At 42.4% G+C, this 23,097-nt stretch overlaps 1 protein-coding gene across 4 annotated transcripts in view; it reads right to left on the bottom strand.

The window, feature by feature from the left end:
* Window positions 1-23,097, bottom strand: part of DPY19L3 (dpy-19 like C-mannosyltransferase 3) — a 517,935-nt gene that overhangs the window by 204,810 nt on the left and 290,028 nt on the right. For all 4 annotated transcript variants that reach the window (XM_078671604.1, XM_078671603.1, XM_078671605.1 and 1 more), the window contains 3 exons: window positions 18,992-19,123; window positions 11,907-12,008; window positions 7,631-7,704 (listed from right to left, as the gene is read on the bottom strand). In XM_078671604.1, coding sequence (XP_078527730.1) covers window positions 7,631-7,704; window positions 11,907-12,008; window positions 18,992-19,123 — 308 coding nt within the window. The remainder of the gene's footprint in view (window positions 1-7,630; window positions 7,705-11,906; window positions 12,009-18,991; window positions 19,124-23,097) is intronic.

The following is a 23,097-nucleotide window of genomic DNA, read 5'->3' as shown; positions in this document are numbered from 1 at the left end:
CCTATTTTGCTCAATTTTATGTGGGCAGTTGTTATGTGCGTGACTTTTGGAAGCAACTTGGCTGAAAAATTACATTTAATTGGTTTTGGGCTCTTCGGACATGATTTGCACCTGCTCTAGACAGGAGGAAAACGTTGATGCTAATTCCTTATGTAGACATTGTTACTACCCACCTTCTAAGTGCAGGTTTCCATTTTCTGCATGTAATTTTAAAGCTTTGTTAATTCCAGGTAAGTGTGTTTCCACATGCAAATATTTTGCATGCAATTTTACCACCCACTTTTCCCTACACAGAAGCCTCAAGTAGCATGTTACTGATCGGTATATTCGGGTGGAATTAATCTGCATGCGTAAAAACTTGTAATCACACTGAGTAAAATGAACGCATGAAACCATACAGCAACTTCGCCTTTGCTCAAAATCGGGGCCAAAGAAGGATATTCCAATAATATTTTCGAAAGAACCTATTGCCAAGACCGTGGATCACATCCAGGCAGTGCCTCCACCCTTCAAAACCCAAAAAATGTTGTTTGCATTCGTCGCTCTGAATGTTGCATATAATTCTGGTAATCACCCTCTGTTCGCTATTTTGGGCCTTTACAATTCTCACATGCCTGTTTCTTCGCTTTCTCAAAGGACATTTCACTCACTGGTGATACGTGCGGCTTCCAGTATCTACAGCTCTTTCATCTTCAACTCAACATGCGAACGTGGAAGTGGATGTGTTTGTCTTGATTTTGAAATAGGGTTAGGGAGACTAGATTTCTCTGGTTGTTTGTGGGGGTGAGGGTGCTAGTTATCATTGAGTTCAAAGGATTTTTCCAATCTTAAAAAGGCAACTTGTAGCACTTGTAGGTAACACTGGGCAATGTTGAGGTCTGCACTAAAACTGGTTTCACTTCAGGAAGACTGATTTTTACACTTAGAAGGTTGCAGATTTATCTGCCCAGCTTCTCCTTTTCCCCATGCCCATCCTGGCTAGATTTAAGTCTGGAAGGGACTGTTAACGTGTTAATATGCAGAGTTGGTATTAAGATTTGTTTCTTTGCTTATCCGAGTCTTTAGAAATGTTTTTTGAACAGTTTACAAGAGCGCGCCTTTAATCTCTGTATCTTGTCCATCTATGCTAGATGGGACAGGAAATCTTGCAAACAGTTTCGTTCCTGCGCTTTAAGTTGGGAATTTTCTGAGTAGTGTGCCTACTTGAAAACACTACCTACGTAACAGCCTGCATGTCTGTTGCTTTTCGCTAGGCTACAAGTCTGCAGTGTATTGAGTGTTGGCTAGATATTTATTTGTGCCTATGCCAGTGCTGCCAACTGGGGATTGTCCTGAACCTTGGATGAATAATTAATAGCTCAAATATTTTGTTACTTTTTACTGCACAGCCTTTTAACTGCAGGGCATCGACGGGAAGGAAGGTTACCGTTAAACCTGTAGAAAAGCAATCAGCCTCATTAAGAGACCTGCATTGAATTCTCAGTTTCCCACTAACTGTTCAGGCAGTTGGGGCAAGTTAACATTCTGCCACGTCCTAGGCATAGTCCCCAACGTCTATTGGCCTTAGTTGCATTGCCCTGATCTCTTCAGAACAGCCCTGGTCTTGGGGTGTAGGGCGGGTTCATGCTGTGTGGGTTCATGCTGTCTCATATATAGTCCCGGGACAGGAGACATGCACTCGCATATTTTACCAATGCATTCGCACACTCTTCTCGCCTGACGGTCCTTCTTCCTGAAGGACTGCGAGTGCGCAACCCCCTTCTCACGAGTGTGTCTCAAGCCCCGGGCCTGCACACTCCCTGATTCGGTCACAGACCAGCGCCCGGGACGTTTTTCTCCTAAGCGCTGCAGGAGTCTGTTATGAAGCTCTGTGGTTATACTGAATAAGCAGCTACCTATGTTATATGACAGCTCTTTAATAATGTAATACCTGCACTTTCACAATTGCTTTATTAACCTTCCTGCTTACTCAAATTTGCTTGAAAATGCACCATTTTTCCACTATTTTTTCAAAAAATTTCCTCCTTAGGGGGTTCGGGCTCGCTCGCTACGCTCGCTCGCTACGGTGCAGTATGATTATCAGTTTCCGCCCCGCCACTTTCAAATGTCACCAGCCGCCACTGCCTGCGTCCCACTGCAGCCAGAGACGTTTCAAGGCATGGGCACAGCAGAGTCTTGCCCTGGTGAACCTAAATAATTCTTGAACATATTGCAGCAAATAGCGTTTTTCTTTTTCCCCGCAGCTGCCCAACACCCGCCTTTACCACTTTCAGGCTGGCAGCGGCCAGGAAAGGGGGGGGGGGGAGCAAGGCTCTATTAACCTCCCAAGGCGCGGGTCAGAAGCCAGTTAAACTAAAAATTACATATCAGTAGGTGGTCTGCAGGGGTAGACGCGGGTCAGAAGCCAGTTAAACTAAAAATTACATATCAGTAGGTGGTCTGCAGGGGTAGACGCGGGTCAGAAGCCAGTTAAACTAAAAATTACATATCAGTAGGTGGTCTGCAGGGGTAGACGCGGGTCAGAAGCCAGTTAAACTAAAAATTACATATCAGTAGGTGGTCTGCAGGGGTAGGCTACATACACCTTCTTGATGCCACAGCTCAGCAGGCTGCTCTTCGGTTTACCTATTTGTCAGGCGTGGAGCTCGGTTCCCACCGCAACCAGTTGTTGTTTGAGCTCCGGCATGTGTTTGTGTCAAAGTTTGGAAGTACGCTAGAGTAAACTTAAAAGAAAACCATCGGCAATTGGTTCACACGTTAACTTGCATCCAGATACATTCTTTATGAAATGCTAAAAAAAACATTAATCAAAAAGGTACGCTTCTTTTCAATGTGCAGGCTCGAAGACAAAAATAATGCAAATTGCTTATTCAACACAGGATCTTTGCTTCTCATTTAAATAACCATAACATGTTGAAGCAACAGAAACATCGAAGTATTCCTTTTCACTAGTAAACAACTTGCAAACAAACAACCACAAATATTAAACTTTTAAAATGCAGGAGGCAAACAAAACTTGCATGCAAAAATAATACGCAGTGCGATACCAAGTGTGTTATATTTGTTGACAGCAATATCGATGTGGTCTATTAAGACGTGTTAGCTCACTATAAACTGCCTGCTCAGTAAAGCCTTGCTAGTCTACACACATTATTGAGGGAAAAACGCCCATCATGCATTTTGCAAGTACACGTCTGAACTTCCTACAGTCTGCGTTTAATAAGTATATCAGATTTTACTAATAAAGACTCGCACCTCTTCCATTACCTGGTCTGCCCATTACAACAGCACCCTCAAGCACACCCATCCCTCTTGTTAAATCCCCTTAGTCCTTGCCTTTTCACTTCCACCCTTTCCTTATGTTCGTCTCTGCAAAGCAGTCTCAACTCCCACACACACATTTCGCTTTTGGCTCATAGTTTTCACTTTAACCCTCCCAATCAGTTTGTTCTTCCCCCTCATTAGTCCTTCATGTCTCTCTTGTGCATTTGTCACTTCTTCCCTCCTTTTAGCCATTTCCACCCTCTTGTGGCCCTCTTCTTCACTTGTCCTTAGTTCTTGACTTTTTAGCCTCCATCCATTTTCCCCTCTCTTTCCGGTTTTATTACTCCGTGGTTTTTTACCATCTTTCTTTCTTCCCAATTTTTCGTGTCTTCCTCTTTCCTTCTGCTCCCCGACCCCTTTCTTCTCTCTTCCTCTCGTTCCCAATACCTCTCTAATTCCTTCATCAAAGCCCTTTGTTGAACACTTTTACTCTACTGTATGCACTAACTAAACATGTGCTCCTTCCTTTTTGGGTCACCGTCTCGTGCTAATAGTGCTACACCCTCTCCTCCTTTACATGGAATTCTCTTCTCTCCCTTTGCAGTTTTACTTAGCGCAAACCTGCCCCAAAGGTATCATAGCGCTTTTCATAAACACTAGATTATATTACACAGGGTCCGTTTTTTAGGCAAAGGGTGATTAAGCGATTTCACCAGAATCTTACCATGTTGAGCTGGGGTCGAAACTCAAACTTGGTTCCCCAGTTCCATGCTACGCTGTTCACCCATCTTAGGAGACCTTACAAACTCTAATGCACTAGCCCCTTATTTCTTTGCTCTTATCACTAGCTTCTTGCTTTTCTCCTCCTTACTCTTAAACTCCCAGGCCTCTGTCACTTATTGTCCCTTTATCTTTTGTGTGAACTGCAAGACATCTCGAGCTACACATTCGCTCATTAAAGGACAGAAGGTTCATTATTTCAACTATGGATCAAGCAAAACTTTTTTTCTTTGCCTCCTGATACTTTTAGTCTTGTCTACCCGCTTATAAATTCAGTAGCACCACGGCAAAATGCAAAGAAAACTACTGGACTAGAAAAGATACTCGTAAATGAACCTGGTAACCTTACACAGACTTAGTAATGGGGCCCACAGAACACAGCGTCACTCAGCACCACCACAGCATCACTCAGCATAACAGCAGCATCACTCAGCGCCACCACAGCATCACTCAGCACCACCACAGCATCACTCAGCACCACCACAGCATCACTCAGCATAACAGCAGCATCACTCAGCATAACAGCAGCATCACTCAGCGCCACCACGCTACCACAGCATCACTCAGCACCACCACAGCATCACTCAGCACCACCACAGCATCACTCAGCATAACAGCAGCATCACTCAGCATAACAGCAGCATCACTCAGCATAACAGCAGCATCACTCAGCATAACAGCAGCATCACTCAGCACCAACACAGCATCACTCAGCGCCACCACAGCATCACTCAGAAACAGGCAGAACCAAGTTGCCAGCAGTGCAAGAACAAAAGAAAACTGGGGAAATGTTTTATTGTAAATACTTTTTTTTAATATGGTCGTTATTAAAACTTTTCAGCAAGCTGCACAGCAGTCACACTTCTCTACAGCACAGCTTAAAGACATTGACAAAGTCAATAGCTCAGGCTAAACACTTATAAGGCCCCAAAGGCGAGACCTATTGGCTATGCCAATGCTTGTTTATTTTGAGAGGGAGTGTACCAGCACTTTCTAATTCTGAGAGGGAGAGTACCGGCACATTTGAAGGGTGACGTAATACGTTTAATTGGAAAGACAAGAAACAAGCAGGTACTCTGGTTCAGAGTACCTGCCCTTCTATTTTTCCATTTCAAGTACTGCCTGGAAGGATATGTACTCAGGGTAAGGGGGCTCTCCCAGTTAGTCTGCTGAGTGTGCCTGCCAAGGTCTGTAGCTTTCCTAAAGCTCACACGATTTTATTCCAATATACCCAATGCCACCTGTCATCCTTCCAAGGTCGAGTAAGTGACTTGTAATATCCAGATGTTTATATATTGCATCATACATAAATGGGTAATTTGTAAAATAAAAGTGTTCATTGTGAGCCTGCCAAGGTGCTGTAGAAGTAGGGCTGTCTAGTCCAGCTTCCACTCCATCTCATGCTTTTTCCCTCCACTACCATCCACTCCTTTCTCCTTACTTCACTTTCCAACATTCTTTTTTTGTCCCTGCTTTCTCACTCTTTCTCGGTCTCTCTTTTCCTCATTCTTTCCTACTTTTCTAGATTTCTTTCTCATGATCTGGGTCACGGTCTGATGGAGAATCATAAGTACTGTTCACCAAAAGTGAATACCAATGCCCATCGCCTGAAAACACATGGCACAAATTAAGCAGTGCTCATACCATTATTTAACCTCCTTCTATGCGTTTCCCACTTTATATAAGAACCGAGACAGTGGAAAAGAGGCTCAAGATCACACAGTGTGATTGATTGAGGAATGCCTGATTAGAATTCAGGTCGTCTGGATCTACAGTTGTCAACACAGTGACTATACCGTATTTCATCACTTATAATCACACCTGATTTTTAAAATGGCAGTATTTAAGCCAGCAATTTCTAGCTTAAACAGAATGTAACATGTTTTTATTTTCTGAAAAAGGGAGAATGGTAGACCAGTTGGGGGCCCTGGGGCTGGATCACAAATGTATTTCCATGAATAAGAAGGCCTGCTAAATCCAAGCCAAACAACTGTACCGGCGATGTAGGTATGTTTAAAAAAAAGTTTTGTTTACATTAAGCGCATGAACACTCTCAGAACTCAGGCATTTGATGCACTAGGGCTAGAAATTCCTGTCACAGCTGAAAAGTCAACCTTACAGCCATATTCACGAGCCTCATCTCCAGATAAGCTGCCCCGGCAGTCTCTCTGGCACCCCGCCACATTCAACATGGGAGACCCCTTCAAAGCAGTGATAGGGCGCAAAACCATGCAAAATATGTTGATTGGCCCATGAGCTCCACAGAAACCACATCATATTTGCTCTGCCATTAACATAGCAGCAAATAATCCCCCTCTGTGTTAATGTCAGTATATTTATGGTTTAGTTCTATGTATGTAACCTTCACTTTTAATGGCAGTATATTTCTGGCTTATTTCAAGTGTCTGAAACCTCGCTGTTAATGACAGTGGATTTCTTACTCAATTCCAGAGTCCTCACTTATATTGAACTTGTACTTCTGGCTTGTTTCCAATTTAGCAGATCCTCACTTTTAATGGTGGTGTATATCTTGCTTATTTCCAGTTTCTCCCTCCTCGACATTTCTAGCAGTGTATCTCTGGCTTATTTCCAGTGGCCTTCACTGTTAATGGCAGTGGGTTACTGGCTTGTTTCCACCGTTGGGAGTCTTATGCTTTTCTAAACCTGAAGTGTAGCTAATTCATGTCATGGCGTGTGTTTCCAAATTGCAAATCTGCCTTAAGCCCCTTAACATGGCGCTGTATGTGTGGTAATGCACCATCTTTTCAGTTCTTTAAGCTAAAGTTTGGAGTGATATTTGGTGCTGCACACACGCGCGGCTTGTTCCTGGCGCACATAGCCATGGCTTCAGCTCACAGAGACCCTACACTGACGCACACAGAGGGAAAGAATTAGAGGGAACATTGATTGTAACCCTGATGAAAGCCGGATTGGTATTGGTCAAAGAGTTGGAAATGATCTATGTGGTTGCAGAGTTGGATTTGGACAAATCTTTCAAGAAGATTCGCCAGAGTGGGAATGTTGGAGATTGGGAGGAAATTGTTACGGTCTGAGCAATCTGCAGTTGTTTTTTTCAAGATGAGGTTCCCTACCCTACTCATAGGCAGTCAGGTATATAGCTTTGGCGGAGCAAGGCATTTACGAACTTGGTCCATAAAGGGAGAATAGAAGATTTGATCTTAGTCAAGATATTCAGAGGTAAAGGGTCGATGAAGTGATATATGGCATACATCAGAGGGTAAGTTTACAATGCCAAATTACTTTGGTATGAAATATTTTTAACCAGCGAATGTTTTAACCATCAAACTCTATGCATTTGAATAATTTCATCTCAATATACGTTTTGTAAGAATTGTGCTTTTTATCTTGATGGAATGTGAGAATGTATCTCTTTTTATAGTGACTCGTTTTGATTGAATAAAGAATTTTGACTGATTGACTCCTAATGTCACCTCACCACTAAAATTAAAGGTCTTCTGCACGCTCAATAAAATAGAATTCTGTAAAGTCAGTTTAATGACATATATATTTTGAAGCCAAACAGATAAATACATGAAAACAACATCTAAAACAATGCAGATCATACCTTGTTGACCCAAATCCAAACTTGGCTTTTATAAATTTGAATATATGCTCATCTGACTCAATACTCAGAATTTTCTGTAGCAAAAAAATACAAAACAAAAGCATTACTTCCTGCAAATTGTGAAAGCTGTAATGAAGCAGTGCTAAATCACAGATCTTTTGATCTTACCTTTCAGTTTTTCCTCAATTGGCTGCAAACTACAAGTCTGCGTGAAATTTTAGTGTATAACATATCCTATTAACTGTGATGTAGAGTATCACTTTCAGTATTATAGAACACAAATACAAAGTAATACAAGGTAAAGTGTAGAGCAAATAACCAAGCCCCACAACTGTGTTGTAACCTGTACTGGTAGACTTGTACCTCTTGCCACTGTATAATCTAATTGGTTAGTCTTCTCTCACCATGCATTAATATGATTATAATAGAAAACTACATTTAAGATAGGGACACTCAAAATATGCAGCAGAAACGGCAAAAACTATGTGTTAGGTTGTGTAAATTATGCAGCAAGAAAAGCCAAATTACACGGCACATTGTGTAATAGTTATACTTCATTATTTCATCCTTTTAAAACGTGGTTACACTATCTGGGCATTGGTTGCAGCTCATTAGTACCAGTTTAACAGAACAACATAGCAATAGGGAACAGAAAGATGACCAGTCCAGCTTTGCCAAGCAACTTCCATGTCATGGCAACACGTTATTGCTTTTTTTTTTTAGGAACTTTTGCACCATTTAGGCTAGAAACGAAATCGTTTTTTTAATTAAAATCTGCTGATTTTGCGGCAGGTGATGGATTATGTGACAGATTTGGTAAATCTATAATTAGGTGAAAATCGCCACAGCGGCAAAATCCCATATTTCCAATGGCCCTGATTTAAGGGTGATACGTTTTCATTATAGTATTAACCAGAAAGTTAAAAAAAACTGAATTTGTACTCTCTGAGCTCAAAACTCAAGCCTGTCCATCGACCTATGGGTGTTTTCCTTTTACTCTATATCACTAAGGTGCATCCCAGACTCACTTTCCGTAAAACTACCACGTAAATAACACCGCTAACCCTGTGCTGGCACAGATTCGCATATCATGCTAAGATATCTCAACTGGAGTCCCAAAAGTGTTCCATATTCTAGTGTTGCTCTAGTCCCTCAACTGTAGATACACCATTATCATAGTAATAGCTTATACCTGATCTAGAAGGATATGAATTATAAGAGAGGAAACACTGCAAAGAAGAAGGCTCTAAGAATGGTTAAAAACCAGAAGTCAAACCCAGAAATCAATGAAAGACCATCCACCATGCTTATGTCCCAAAGTTATGGATCTCGCGTCCACTGCTTTAGCAACCGGAAAGGGACTAGTGAAACTGGTTAAAAAGATTCAGTTGTGCTCACATTCCGATTGACAATGTTTGGTATATTTACAGGTGTACCTGGCGAAATGGTCAATGTCTGCTTTGCAAAGATTTCGATTTTCAGTGAAAGCATCCATAGAACATAATGTTAGATTTTCTCTGTTGTTCGGAATAGGCAGTCCAAACAAACATTTGATATTTCAGACTGAACGTTCATAATGTTAAGGTAAATTTACGAGTTTCAACTTTACATTACAGACCACAGCAAGTTTGCCTTCCAGCAAACAAGCCTTCATTTAAGACATAAAAGCAGAAGAGCTAATTAGGAAACTACTTGTTCTTTTAACTATATCTCACATACGATTTGCAGATTGCACTTGAAGCCCATTTTGGCATCTAAATGCTGATTAATAAATGTTTATTGCTACCCAACTCTATAGTGCTTATTAACTACAAAGATTGAAGATTGAGTGAATCTGCTGGAATCTGAACCAGTGGCCATGAGATCAAACACAATGGAGTGCACTCATGTCAAGAGGAACCCCAGAATCAGCTTATAGCATGATATTTATGGAACATGACTGGTTTGTCCATAACATTTGGCTATAGGTCCTGGGATGGCCACTGCAGGCACTTAGCCATCTGTTAGCTATACCTTGCCATGCAGTGGTGCTACCTCACCTGGTAGGTCAATTAAGTTAGGTAAGGGAAAGAAGAGAATTCCATGTTTGCCGTTCCATATAAACTGTACAGGATTGGACTTTGTGAAGGTCTCTCAGAGCTCTCTTTCTCACTGGACCTTGAGGATGGTCTGTGAACTAAATTTACACACGTAAACACCAACAACCTGCCATGCTTCAATGTCCACTCCTTCTAGTACTTCACTCTAATTCCCCCTCTTCAGAGAGCTGTACTGTCACAAGGTAATAATAGAAAACAACAATTTAAGTCTGGAAGGTCAACTAGTACTATAATGAGACCGAATTTCTCATTCTTACTCAAACTCCCAGAACCACATGGTTTTTGTGAGTAGCACCACAAAACTCTCAGTAAGCTTTAAAATCATCCTTGGAAGTACTTTGGTGGGGCAAGGGAATGCCTAGTAGGTTCTTCCAATAACACACAAACTGAGGCAGTAGCTGAACACTAGTTTGAGTTTGCTTGTGCCCAGTATGAAGGCAAGACTGGCAATCTTCGATTTTGGTCCAGAAAGCATGCTTTTTGTGATTTGGTGTAAATCTGTTCAGTAGTTTTGGAAAAATTAAGGTCACATTTTTTTTTATATATTACTTTGTGGAGGATCTGTGGATTCAATAGATCAAAAGATGGTATCTGATTAAATGCCACCACATCAATAAATGTGTGGCTGCAGCCATCTTAGGACTCGGTTCTCTGTCCTGAGAAAAGCATGAAATAAATATATAACGGAGGGCATGGTAAGATATACTTTCCCTCCTAGTTCTGGTGGTGGGGTCCCAGATGGAACCCGCTGGGACCCAAAAACTAATTGGAAAAAAAAATTGAGCAGCAAATTTGCAGATGATCCACGGCAACATTTTTAAAAAAAAGTGCGGGCACCTGCAGGAGATTTAAAAAAAACTTGAACTTCAATCCCAATGCTGTTGTGTGCTGTGCCACTGGCTTGATGAATGTGACCTCCTCCTTGATGTCGGAGCCCTCAGAGAAGATGTCTTCCGAACTTTCTTTTCCTTGTGCTGCCAGAATGCCAGAGGGCACAGATTCCTCCTCCTCTGCACCCAGAATGCCTGCCGATCCAAAAATGTCAGGCGTCTCCGATTTAGCTTGCTTTTGTATCTTGTGGTAAACCCATTTTTCCCCCTTCCTGTGAAGGAAGTCTCTGCATGTTGTGGGGAGTGGCAGATCTAGCAATGGCAGCTCAAGAGGATCTGGCATTACACGTAGGGCATAAGTGGAAGGGAGTATGTTCCATAACACTGCCCAAGGTGCATTCTTGAAGAAGCCTCAGCAAAGAATCGAGATGAAGGTAGTTCAAGGTCTTGATGAATCAAGGTATCCTGGCCGCAGATTTGAAATCCCAGTGTAATGAGTGGAAGCTTTCATTGGTGAAGGTTTCCTGTTTTTGTTGCAGGGTCAAAAGGGGGAATCTCAAGAACCGAGAAGGAAGACACAATGTGTATTATCGTGTCAATCTCAGCGCACTCTTCTTGAATGTACGAGCGCAATTGTCGAAGGAAACAAACTGTTGTGGAGCCATGTGTTGGTAATTGTGGACAAAGGGTGGAGTCACAACAGGTCTTGTGACAAACGTTTGTCAAGGAAAAACAGGTTCAACATGTCCAGGTTCAACACTAGATGGCAGTAGTATGCAGAGCATATGTATCTACAGGCACACATGCTATGAACAAATATATGTATATATTACACAGTGGTGGTTCATAGGAAGATCGTCATTTTTTTGTTTTGTTAGTACTGCTAGCACCATTTGAAGAACCTGCACGGAACTTTTTTTTTTTTTTAAAGTTCATCCAACTCAGTCCATTCACGGAAAGTTATGCACTGGTCCGTCATGTTGGGTCAAGAAAAAGGAGGTGCGTCCCTAAACATTGATTTCCTATGTTAATGTCCATGCGAAACTTGGTTCTCAAACACAGAAAAACAAACTATCTTTAAGAATCATTCAAGGTCATCAGGGCAGGACTGTGTGGAGAACAAAGCTGAAGTGATCAGGGCCCCCTTAAAAGGCTGGAGCCCTGGGCCAGAGACCACTTTGCCAGTGCCTTAAAACGTCTCTGACTTTTGGCTGTGTTCTACATTATGTTTTGTATACATTTTTTGAACAAATGGATGACAAATGTTCTGTTCTTGAATAAGAAGAGTTTTGCAAATATTATGAGAAATGCACACACTTTTCATAATAAAAAGCTGAATTGACATACCTTGATAGTGATGTTAACAAGAAATGTCAAGCCCAGAATCAGTACAAAATGCAGGACAAGCTTTGCCAGTCTACTCAGAAAGTTTCCAGATTTTAGATTATGCTGAAAAGGAACACGAAACGAGTTACTTTAATCACTTGTACAATCAGCATTTGGAAAGCCAAAAATACTGTTTCCTTCCCCAATCTAAGACAATACCTTCCTGCAAAGCACTTTGAGGAAGGGTTCTCAAGTCAGTATTAGGTACTAAATCAGCATTAATAAGCATACCATCGTACATACACTTATTGTGGGGCACACACAATTATCTATCAGAATACATGAGTATGGGATATAAGGATTCCAACGGAGCAAAATACTAATGCAGTTTCTTAAATGTGTCAGGGCACCAGTTGACATAGTAGACATAACCAAGGCTAAAGTTATCAATGACCACATAACAGCACAGTAACATTTACTACCTGACTCTTAGCAACACCAGCACTTCCAGGATCTACAATGGCACTTTAAGATACCCTACTACATAATAGGTTTGATATCCTAAGACACATGCATGGTATAATTTTCTACTTTATTAATGTGCTGATGTTTGCACAGCGCGAGAGCACTTTTTAAAATTGTTTTACACTGTTACATTTACTGCTACTCCAGTGTTCTGGTACCGGAAAAAGCGATTTGGGGCTGAATTACTCGCTAGTGACTACCCGGTCCACCACAGCTCTTAGAGTTTATTGATGTGGAGGGAAGTTCACTCCTTAATTTCTCGACTTCCGGGTTGCCAGCAATAACGGCCATCTTGAAGTCGGCAGTCTAGTTGATCACCGCATTAGGGGACAGACCTATATAAAACGGGGATGACGCAGACGTGCAGCGGAGGCGCGCAGCGGGCACGCCGCTGGCGCACTGAGGGCGCGCCAAAGGCAAGACAGTCTGCGCCCGTCCGAAGCCCATCTGGGACCAGGGGCCGGGACCCCTGCCCAGGGCATTTCATCTTCAGATAATTTATACACCTATACTAGGGGGGAGCTCTTAAACACAGCAGTTCATCCACCGTGTAAACACACTTTGAACCCAGACCTAACACTGCACTGTACGGCCTGTGGATATAGGGGAACAGCAAGCGCACACTACGGTCAGGATTCTAACCCACAATTTTCTCAAAGTGAAGTAGTGAAAATTGGGCTAATTAACTGTAGGTCCCTACCCAAGCACATGATGGAAATTAAATTTCTAATAGAAAATGAAGACCTGGATGTCTTGTTTCTTACTGAAAGCTGGCTTAGGGAAAGATCGGCACCAGAAATAGTAGAGGCTGTACCCCCGGGATATGAAATTTCCCGTTTGGATAGGGTAGGAGCTGTTGGGGGAGGTTTAGCCATTATTTACAAGGCACCGTTCGGATGCATAGTATGCCCAGAAAATATTGCAAAATTGGAGGCCCTTAGCTTCCGAATATCCATCTCGGCCTCTAGTTCCTTTGCAGGAGGACTAATCTATAGGCCTCTAGGACCCTGTGGTCAGTTTTTGGAGGCAGTCCCGGACCTAGTAGCAAGCATGCTTGTTGAGAAAAGTGCCATCACAATGCTAGGTGATTTCAATATACATTTAGATGACGCCTACGACCCAACCGCTAAGAGATGCCTAGCGGACATTGAGGCCCTACAACTAGAACAAAGGGTACGATCGGCCCCCCAAGAGAAAGGTCATCTTTTGGATCCCATTTTCTCAAATGATTCTAGACTGAGGGTATTAGATCCCATATGGATGCCATGGACGGATCATGCCCTCATCCTAATGTACCTCCGAATGGATCGGGGAGAAGAACAAAAGAAAGAACATACAATAGTAGGAAGAAAATGGCCCAGAATTGTGCCAGAAACCTTGTTTAGCGATTTGGAGTCCTCTGTGCCCCCGGACACTCAAGATCCAGATGTTGCTTATAGGAACTGGCAGGCATGGGTAAACACCTCCATAGACAAGAATTTCAGGAAACCAGGCAACCTATAAAAAAAAACCTGAACAGGTCATCTTGGTTCTCACCCGCGCTGGTCGCTCAAACAAAAAGCTGTAAAAGACTGGAAAGAGACTGGAGGAAGTCATATGACCCAGAATTAAAGAGAGCCTAAAAAGTGGCAATACAGTTCTACCACAAGAGCATTAGGTTAGCGCAGGCGGTTTTCTTTGAAGAAAAAATAGCCAAGGCCTCTAACTCTTCTAGGGAGCTTTTTAAAATTGTCAAGGGACTTACAACGGTAAAAGAGGGAGCTATCAGTCCACACTACTCCAAAGAAAGGTGCAATGGATTGGCCAGGTTTTTTAAAAATAAAGTATAAATTATCTATAACTCCCTCCTCCCTAGCCCAATGATAATACCAGGAGTAACGATTCAAAGAAAAGTACAATGTGATCAAGGTGAACCAGAACTAGTGACCCGCCCTGTTCTCAGTTCTTTCCCACCGGGCTGGAAATGTCATCTCCGGTTTACTTCAAGAAATCAAATCAGGCTCATCAAGGGATCCAGCCCCCGCATATTCTTGCACAAGGAGGAAGCTCAATGCTTATCCAACTATGCAATGTAATAAATCTCTCCCTTGAAAAAGGTGTAGTTCCAAGAGATTGGAAACACGCATCTGTGAAGCCCCTGTTGAAAAAACAGATTTGGACCCCGCTGATCTATCTATCGTCCAATATCGATATTGCCAATAGTGGGAAAAATCGCAGAAAGGCAGGTTATCACTGCAATTTCATCCTTTCTTGAAAATAACAGTGTCTTCCACCAGTCCCAGATGGGGTTCAGACCCAGACACAGCACTGAATCGGCGCTGTTAGTGGTCACCGAAAAACTGAAGTCCATATTGGACCATGGTAAAACAGCAGCTGTGGTGCTTCTGGATTTAAGTGCTGCTTTTTATACGGTAGACCACACAGTGCTGATTCAGAGGCTGGAAAGCGTAGGAATAGTAGGTATGGCAAAGAAATGGGTAGCTTCATTTTTGAGCGATCAACATTTCCAATGTATGGAGGCAGGTTTCCAGTCAGACCCCCTGGAAGCCCCCTGGGGAGTACCGCAGGGCTCCTCCCTGAGCCCGACATTATTTAACGTCTATCTCAGCCCTCTGGCTCAGTTAGTACAGGATTTCGGCATCTCCATCGTGTCATATGCCGATGACACGCAACTGGTGTTTTCAATCTCAGATTCGCTGAACTCAGATCACAGTCAACTTGTCCCCTGCCTCGAAAAAAATCGGATCATGGATGGCAAATTGCAAGCTCAAGTTAAACGGAGAGAAAACATAACTAATGATTCTGGGCAATAATGCTAATCCTAAATTGGAAATTTTCTGGCCACCAAGCTGGGGGCCTTCGCCTTCCCCAAGACTGCCATTAAAGATCTAGGCGTATGGTTGGACCAGAACCTAACAATGGAGACCCAGGCCAATAAATTGGCCGGGACTTGCTTTGGAATCATACGAATGATTAGGAAGGTCATGTCCTTGCTCCCAGAGAACGCACAGAGAACCATAGTTCAGGCCTTAGTCACTTCGCGACTGGACTATGGCAACTCCCTATTTCTGGGATCACCCAAATATGTGGTAAAGAGACTACAGGTAGACGCCTTTACCTATTTGGGGGTGACCTTGCAGAGGGACATGCGCTGGAACAGCCAACTTGATTTGGCTGTATTAAAGCACCAGCAGCAGTCAGGACTTCTTCTGAAAAGGTTTAAAGCGTCAACAACTAAACCCATTAGTCCCCTCATGGAGATTTATGGGATGAAGGTATTAAGTTCGGTCCTTTATGGGTCTGAACTATGGCGATTTGAAAATCTGAAAAACTTGACACTGGCAGAAAATGAGTTTATGCGCAAAGCTACAGGTGTCCCGCAAAGCACTCCAATAACCCCTTCCGCGCTCATGACTAGCTCAGCTCGTCATGAGCGACGACGCTCGTACGCTGATGACGAGCTGAGCTCGTCATGTAACGAGCTGTTTTTAAAAACGCAGCGCGCAGCGGGAAAACCGCTAGCGCGCATGCGGTTAATACCATTGCTGTGGGACCTTGGGAGGAAAGCGGTTAAAGATTTAGCTACTCTACGTCCATTATTGTATTGGCGTAGAGTATGGACTACTGAGGAACTCCTGCATTATGCTCAGGGCCTAAAAGATATTATTGACAAGGATTCCTTCCAAAAAATAACCTGGCTGAAGGAAATTAGATCCCTGCTAGTGAGATTGGGAATGGGAGAATTGTGGGCTGATCCATCAAATGCAGTATTTCCCTCTAAAAAAATATTGAAGGCCAGATATTGGGAGATGATCAACCTAACAACATGCACGAAGGGTCTCTCTTCTCACCTCACGGGTCGATTTCTGGAATTTAATCCTCGCCACTATTGGAATTATATTGGGATGCCATAGAGAACCCAGTTGACCGCAAGCTTTATTTTCAATTCAGGGTGGGTACCTTACCGACAAGGTTATTTACAGCAAGATGGGTAGGAATAACTAATGATGATAAATGTCCGAGGTGCAGGGAAGAGCAAGAATCTGAAAGTCATATCTTGTTTTTCTGCCCACTATATGCAGCACCCCGACCAAATTGGGTGAAACCTATTTGTCAATTAATTGGAATCCGCCGACATGAAGAGGCGTTGAGAATTTTATCTACAGACCCAAGTCCACCCATTGCTATAGCTGTAGCAAAGTTTTTGAAATGGGCGTGGGTTATCCGCCTGAAGCAGTAAACATTAAATGGTGCTCTATCCTGATCCCCCCTGGACTAATAAAACTGAATATTAGGGCATTCTTATAATGAATTATGGATCACTAAGTAGCGATTGTGATTTTAAAAATGTAAATTTGTGATATTATGGTTTTATGTAGAAAGTATATTCGACGATAGTTATGTGGTAGTTTAATTACATTTTAAAATATTTTTATAATTGTACTTTGAAGTGAAATGAAATGTTATTTATGTATTTTATTCTGTAAATATCGGATGTTTATGCAATACTTTCATGACTTAACTGTTGAATAAAGTTTATGAAATGAAACGACTACAGGTGGTTCAGAATGCCGCCGCTCGAATGAGCATACCCAGACGTCAATCAGCCAGGTTAGGACTCCGGAAATTGCATTGGCTTCTGATACAGGCCAGAATTAGTTTCAAGTCTCTAAGTATGGCCCATAGGGCCATGCAGGGGAAAGGCCCTGTTCTTACCCAAAAATTAATCATGCGCTACCTACAGAATCGGCACCTCAGATAAAGTAAAGTCCACATTTGTAAAGCGCACAATCACCCGTAAGGGTCTCTAGGCGCTGGGGGCCGTCGGGAAGATTAAGCGAGCTATTGCCCAGAGTCACATGGTGCTGGGCTAACCTGCCGCCGGAGCCGGGGATCGAACCGTGGTCCCCAGATTCCAGCGTCAGTCGCCCTGGCCGCGGCGCCACACCTCCTCCCTAGATCTAGCTCAAAATTTCTGATGAAAGTAGTGCCAGTTAAAAAGGCTAGATAGGGTGGAAGATCCTTCACTCATCTGGTTCCGAGGCTTTGGAACAGCTTAGACCCAGAGATTCGCCTCATTGAAAATAAACTTTCTTTCAAAAAAAGGCTCAAGCCCTGGCTTTTCCCGCTGGACTATGTACTGGTTGTCTTTCTCCTTATCTGGTAGCGCTGAGATGCCCATGGGTGGTCACGCGCTTTATAAATACCACAAACATAAACATAAACATAAACAAACATGTTTGCATTAATCAATGAATAGGTTATGAGGGTGGGATGCTCAACTTCTACTGCCACAGCTGATCCTCTGTATAATCGATGGGCGGTATTCCAGGCCAATACGTGTACTACATTTTTTCTATCACACATGTGTTAAGGAGGTGTACACCTGTAGTAGGAAATGAATGCAGCTATTCGCTGTTAATAATTAATCACAAGCCAGTTGGGTGTTTCGGCATGCACTACTCTACTTTTGGCCTTCATTTGGCAGTTGCTACCCACTTATTTTACTTCAAATAGTACATTTCAGTAATTTACAGATGAATGTACAAAATTTATTTTTGCCCAATGACTATTAGGAATAAAATAACTTAAACTGGGTACATAATAAGGCTATACTAACTCACATCACAGTTCCAGGCCCTTTTAAATGGGCATGGGACTCCTCAGAGACTTGCTATATCCCTAAAGCAAGAAGTACATAATCCCTCATATATCCTAATCCAGTGTTCAACCCTTTATGCTGCACAATAGATTTTGTTACAAAAAACTCTGTACCCTCAAAGCTGTATAAATGAATAAAATAATTAAAACATGCTTTCAATTAAGGGCTTATCGCATGGGAAGCACGCAAAGTGCCCAGAGACCGTAAAGTGACCAGTACAAAACACATAAATAAACCAGCATAAGCTTTTTGTACTGCAGCCTAGTACCCAAGACAGTTCAAACTAAACTGAAGATCATTTTAAAAAAAGATAGAAAACATTAATATTTTCTCAAAAACCCTGAAGCTAGTGAATTGTTAAGAGGTTTTTACAGAAGAAATACCACTGGTTATAATCTAAATCTCTGTCAGAATTAGTCTATTTCCATGTTTTGTTATCTAGGGACACAAGGATAACATACCTACCTGCCAGAAATAGAAGCGTGAATTTCTGCAGCAGAGACCAGAATCGAGCGGCAAAAAAATCCTAAATCATTACCTGGGTGTGTAATGGACTTACTTAATGTACATAGCAGTTAGAGGCAGGTGCTTATACTTTTGAAACTACCTACACTAGCTCAGAGCTGATCTTATACGGAGTGATAAATACAAATTCAAAAATACTTCGTTTTCTGTAATTGGGAAAAGCCGTAGTAATAAACACAGGTTTAGAATCTAAACACAATAGCATATAAAAACACAATGTATTTAATGATATAGATTATCACGCTATTTCTTCACAATCTCTGTTTTGCTGAGCTACATATCCAAATTTCTGTAATAGTTTTCCCTTTGCAACACAACATGGCATGTAACATCAATGGCTTTTACTGGAAGTGTACTTTTCTACAATTAAGGTTGTGTTGGGGTGGTACAGTACCTGGATCTTCCTTGCTATGAATACAGAAGCAATAAAGCTGAGAAGTAATGAGCCAAGAATCATGGAATTGAAGAACTGTAGTAGAGCCACCAATATTAAGCTGGTTGCCTGTATGGCGTACAGCCATGTAACCTATAACGAAAATAAATCACACCAAGTTTAAGTATTTCATTACAAGGAGCATTTCCAGGATGTTTAATGGGCCAAGGCTATATACATTTTATTAAGTCTTTCAGTACACCGCAGTTGACCAACTTACCTCACTTTCGTCTTCAACTTTCTTGGCATCACTGGCTATCAGTGACGGGCTGTGACCCTCAACACAGGAGGAGGGTTGAGGGAACGGAGAGTCAAGCCCAGTGGGGGCCCAAAAAGATTCTAAAAAATGTAATTTCTTGTGTTTCGCTCTTCGTCTTTTTCGTCTTTCTTCTGCTCTCATGCTGCAAATGAGCAGCATGAGAGCAGCGCCAGGATTGGCTGGAGCGGGCTGCCTCGATACTCTTGCAGGCACAGGATCCCTGAGCCTGCTATTTACACAGCTATCTGAGACAGGTAGGTGGAGATGTTTATACTGCGCAAGTCAGGCAGGCCGTCGCAAGATAGCCGGCCGAATTGACTTGAGAAATGTAAATTGGTTGAGTGAGCACATCTCCCCGACTGCCCGTCAGCAGCAATGCCCCTTCATCAAACACTGCTCAGACTGGAAGCACGTCACCGATGACATCATCCACGTGATAATCTGATGCACCGCCTCACACCCTAATATAACCTTTGATACACCCCTATAAAATACAGACTACCATGTTCAAAATCATAAACATACCAATACATTCCTAAAACCTATGGTTTTTTCACGGAATTTTCAAGGTTTTTTTAATGCTAATTTCTAACTATAACATCCCTGAGACTTATGGTTTTTTCAATGAATTTCAAAGGTTTTTTAAATGCTAATTTCTAACTTTTCCTACAGAGGTAGGACATGTGCAGATAGAAGAAGAAACGCACAGAAAGAAGCAAAAGAAATGCAGAAAGGCGCAATAGAAGTCCAGAAAGACGAAGAAAGGTGCAGAAAGAAGCAAGAGATATGTACAAAGAACCAACAGAGGTGCAGAAAGAGGCTTTGTTGGAAAGTCACCCTGTGCCCACAACGTTTTGCTGACTTCTACTGGTGGTAACTGACTCGGACTAACAAGGCCCGGAGCCAGTGCTATCCTGAAAGACACTTAGAATACAGTGAAAACACCTACATACACTAGGGTACACTATGGGTTGGGGTACCCCTGTGACTGGCATGACTTCCCCTGAAAGGCCCTAGTACATAAAAGGGCAGGGGGATTTAAACTACCTCTAAGTCAGAGGTGCAGAAAGAGGCAAGAGCAGTGCAGAAAGCAGCAACAGAGGTGTAGAAAGAAGCAAGAGAAGTGCAGAAAGAGACAAGAGACTTGCTGAAAGAAGCAATAGAGGTGCAGAAAAAAGCTAGAGCAGTGCAGAAAGAACCAACAGAGGTGCAAAAAGAGGCAAGAGGGATGCTGAAAAAGGTAGGAGGGGGCACAAAGAGGCAAGAGAGGTACAGAAAGAGGTAGGAGGGGTGCAGAAAGGTGGAAGAGAAATCCAAGTTGAGGCAAGTGAGGTGCAGAAAAAAGCAAGAGTAGTGCAAAAAGAACCAACAGAGGCGCTGAAAGAGGTGTGAAGGGTGCAGAAATAGCTAGAGAAGTGCAGACAGAGGCAACAGAGGTGTAGAAAGAGGCAAGAGAGGTGCAGAAAGAGAAAAGAGGGTGCAGAAAGAGAAGAGATCTGCAGAAAAAGCAACAGGTGCTGAAAAAGGCAAGTGAGGTACAGAAAGAGGCAAGAGAATTGCTGAAAGAAGCAACAGAGGTTTAGAAAGAAGCAAGAGAAGTGCAGAAAGAGGCAAGTGAGGTAAAGCAAGAGCAGTGCAGAAAGAAGCAACAGAGGTGCTGAAAGTGGTTTGAAGGGTGCAGAAAGAGGCAAGAGAAGTACAGAAAGAAGCAACAGTGGTACAGAAAGAGGCAAGAGTGGTGCAGAAAGAGGGAAGAGAGGTGTAGAAAGAGGCAAGAGAATTGCACAAAGAGGGAAGAGGGGTGCAGAAAGTGGGAAGAGGGGTGCAGAAAGAGGGAAAAGGGGTGCAGAAAGAGGCAGGAGGGGTGCAGAAAGAACAACAGAGGTGCAATAAGACGTAAGAAGATTGTCAGTCAGTCAGTCAAAATACTCTTTATTCGATTTTTGTTAAAATCATAAAAGACATAAAGCAAACACAAATACAATTTCTTTAAAACATCACTCGATCTCATTACAAAAAGTTTTCTGCTTAGTGATTACATTTCATCAGGTTGTTTCTCAAAAATACAAATCTATTTACAAATATAAAAAATTTTTCTTTAAGAACAAATTTGAGTTTAAAACAGGTCTATCCGGGGTAATCTTTTTTTCCTAGTACTAAATGCAGCGGTTAAATAGCAAGCAACGCTAAACATGGTGTAGGTATCTGCTAACATTTGGAGAAAGGTTAAGGCTGGCCTTATTTGAGAAAAGCCCGCCGCTTTCAAGACAGGGAATAAATATTTTTTCCTTTCGCTACTATAAAAGTCACAAAAAAATATAAAATGAAAGGTGTCTTGAACTGAAAATTGATCACATCCGCATGGCGGACCATCATCAGGTTTTGACCACACCGGAAAATTTCCTAGAGAGTAATGGATTAAGTTCATCCTGAATTTAGTTAAGAGGAGTCTATGAAGAGGATTAGTCACAATTTTTAAATAGGGTTCCATGGTGGGCGAAGTCGTTAGAACAATATGTGCCCTCACCATGGGTTTCCTCAATTCCAATTCTTCTCTATCCATACAAACCCTCTCCAGAAACATTCGCTTAATCAATCTGACATCCTCCCTCCTGATGCTGGATGGGTCATTAAAAAGTTCCGGTCTCCCCAGCATTAGTAATGTAGATTTAATATATTTTAGCCAGGGAATTCTCATGGCGTTATCCCTTGCAATGACGTCCTTAAGGATGGCATGGTTTAGCGTCAGCTCGGAGTTCAGCCATGTTTTGACCCAAAAAAGGAGGGGGGCTAATTTTAATTTGTCAGAGATATATGGTAAACCTATTTCCTCATGAATAGAGAAAGTGGGTGTGGAATCAGGGACAGATAAAATATTCCTAATGATACCATTTTCTATCCTCTGTAACTTTGCCGTCTCTACATAACCCCAAATAGCAGATCCATACATAGCGATTGGAACGCACTTACTGTTGTATATTTTAATCAGCGCCTCCATTGGTTTGGCTCCCAGTCTTTTTGTAAAGGCCAGCAGGGCTGATGAAGATCGTGCTAAGCTGAGACTTTTTGCTTTGATCTGGGGGGCCCAGGACCCTCTTTGGTCAAAAAGGACTCCCAGATAAGGAAAGACTGGAACCCTAGAAAGAATCTCCCCTTTGCAAATACAAGTTTTTTTCTGCAGCATATTCACTTTACGACCAATAATCATAGTGTGGGACTTGGAGACGTTGATTTTCAGGTCTAGATTCTCCATAAAGGAACCAAAACGGTCCAGAAGAATCTGTAGGCTAATCCCTGTGCGAGCTATCAGGACGGCATCGTCCGCGTATAGGAGGGCTGGGATCTGAGCTCCTCCTACACGGGGAACATCAGCCAATCCTGTTTCTAGGTGTTTCCCCAGGCCATTTATATAAATAGTGAAAAGAAGGGGGGCCAGGATGCAACCCTGGCGCACCCCTTTTTCAGATTTAAAACTTTCCGTGCACCTTCCATCCCTGGTGACTCTTATTTTTGCCTCAAGATCTTGGTGTAACCTTGCCATAAATGCCACCAAGGACTCCTCTATGCCTAGCTCTAGTAGAATAGTCCATAACTTACTCCTATTCACCAGGTCGAAGGCCGAGGAAAGGTCCATAAAGGCCAAGTAAACTGACCCCTCCCCGGCCACCGTATACCTGGAGACTAGAAGGTGGAGATTGGAACATTGTTCCAATGTCCCCCTATTCTCGCGAAAGCCGTATTGAATATTCGAGAGTCCCCCATTCAATTCTAAATTTTCCCTTAGTTGGACCAATAGGACTCTACCTAA

The sequence above is a fragment of the Lissotriton helveticus genome, chromosome 12 (genome assembly GCF_964261635.1).
Source record: "Lissotriton helveticus chromosome 12, aLisHel1.1, whole genome shotgun sequence".
NCBI lineage: Eukaryota > Metazoa > Chordata > Amphibia > Caudata > Salamandridae > Lissotriton > Lissotriton helveticus.
This window is presented reverse-complemented; position numbering and strand designations above follow the sequence as displayed.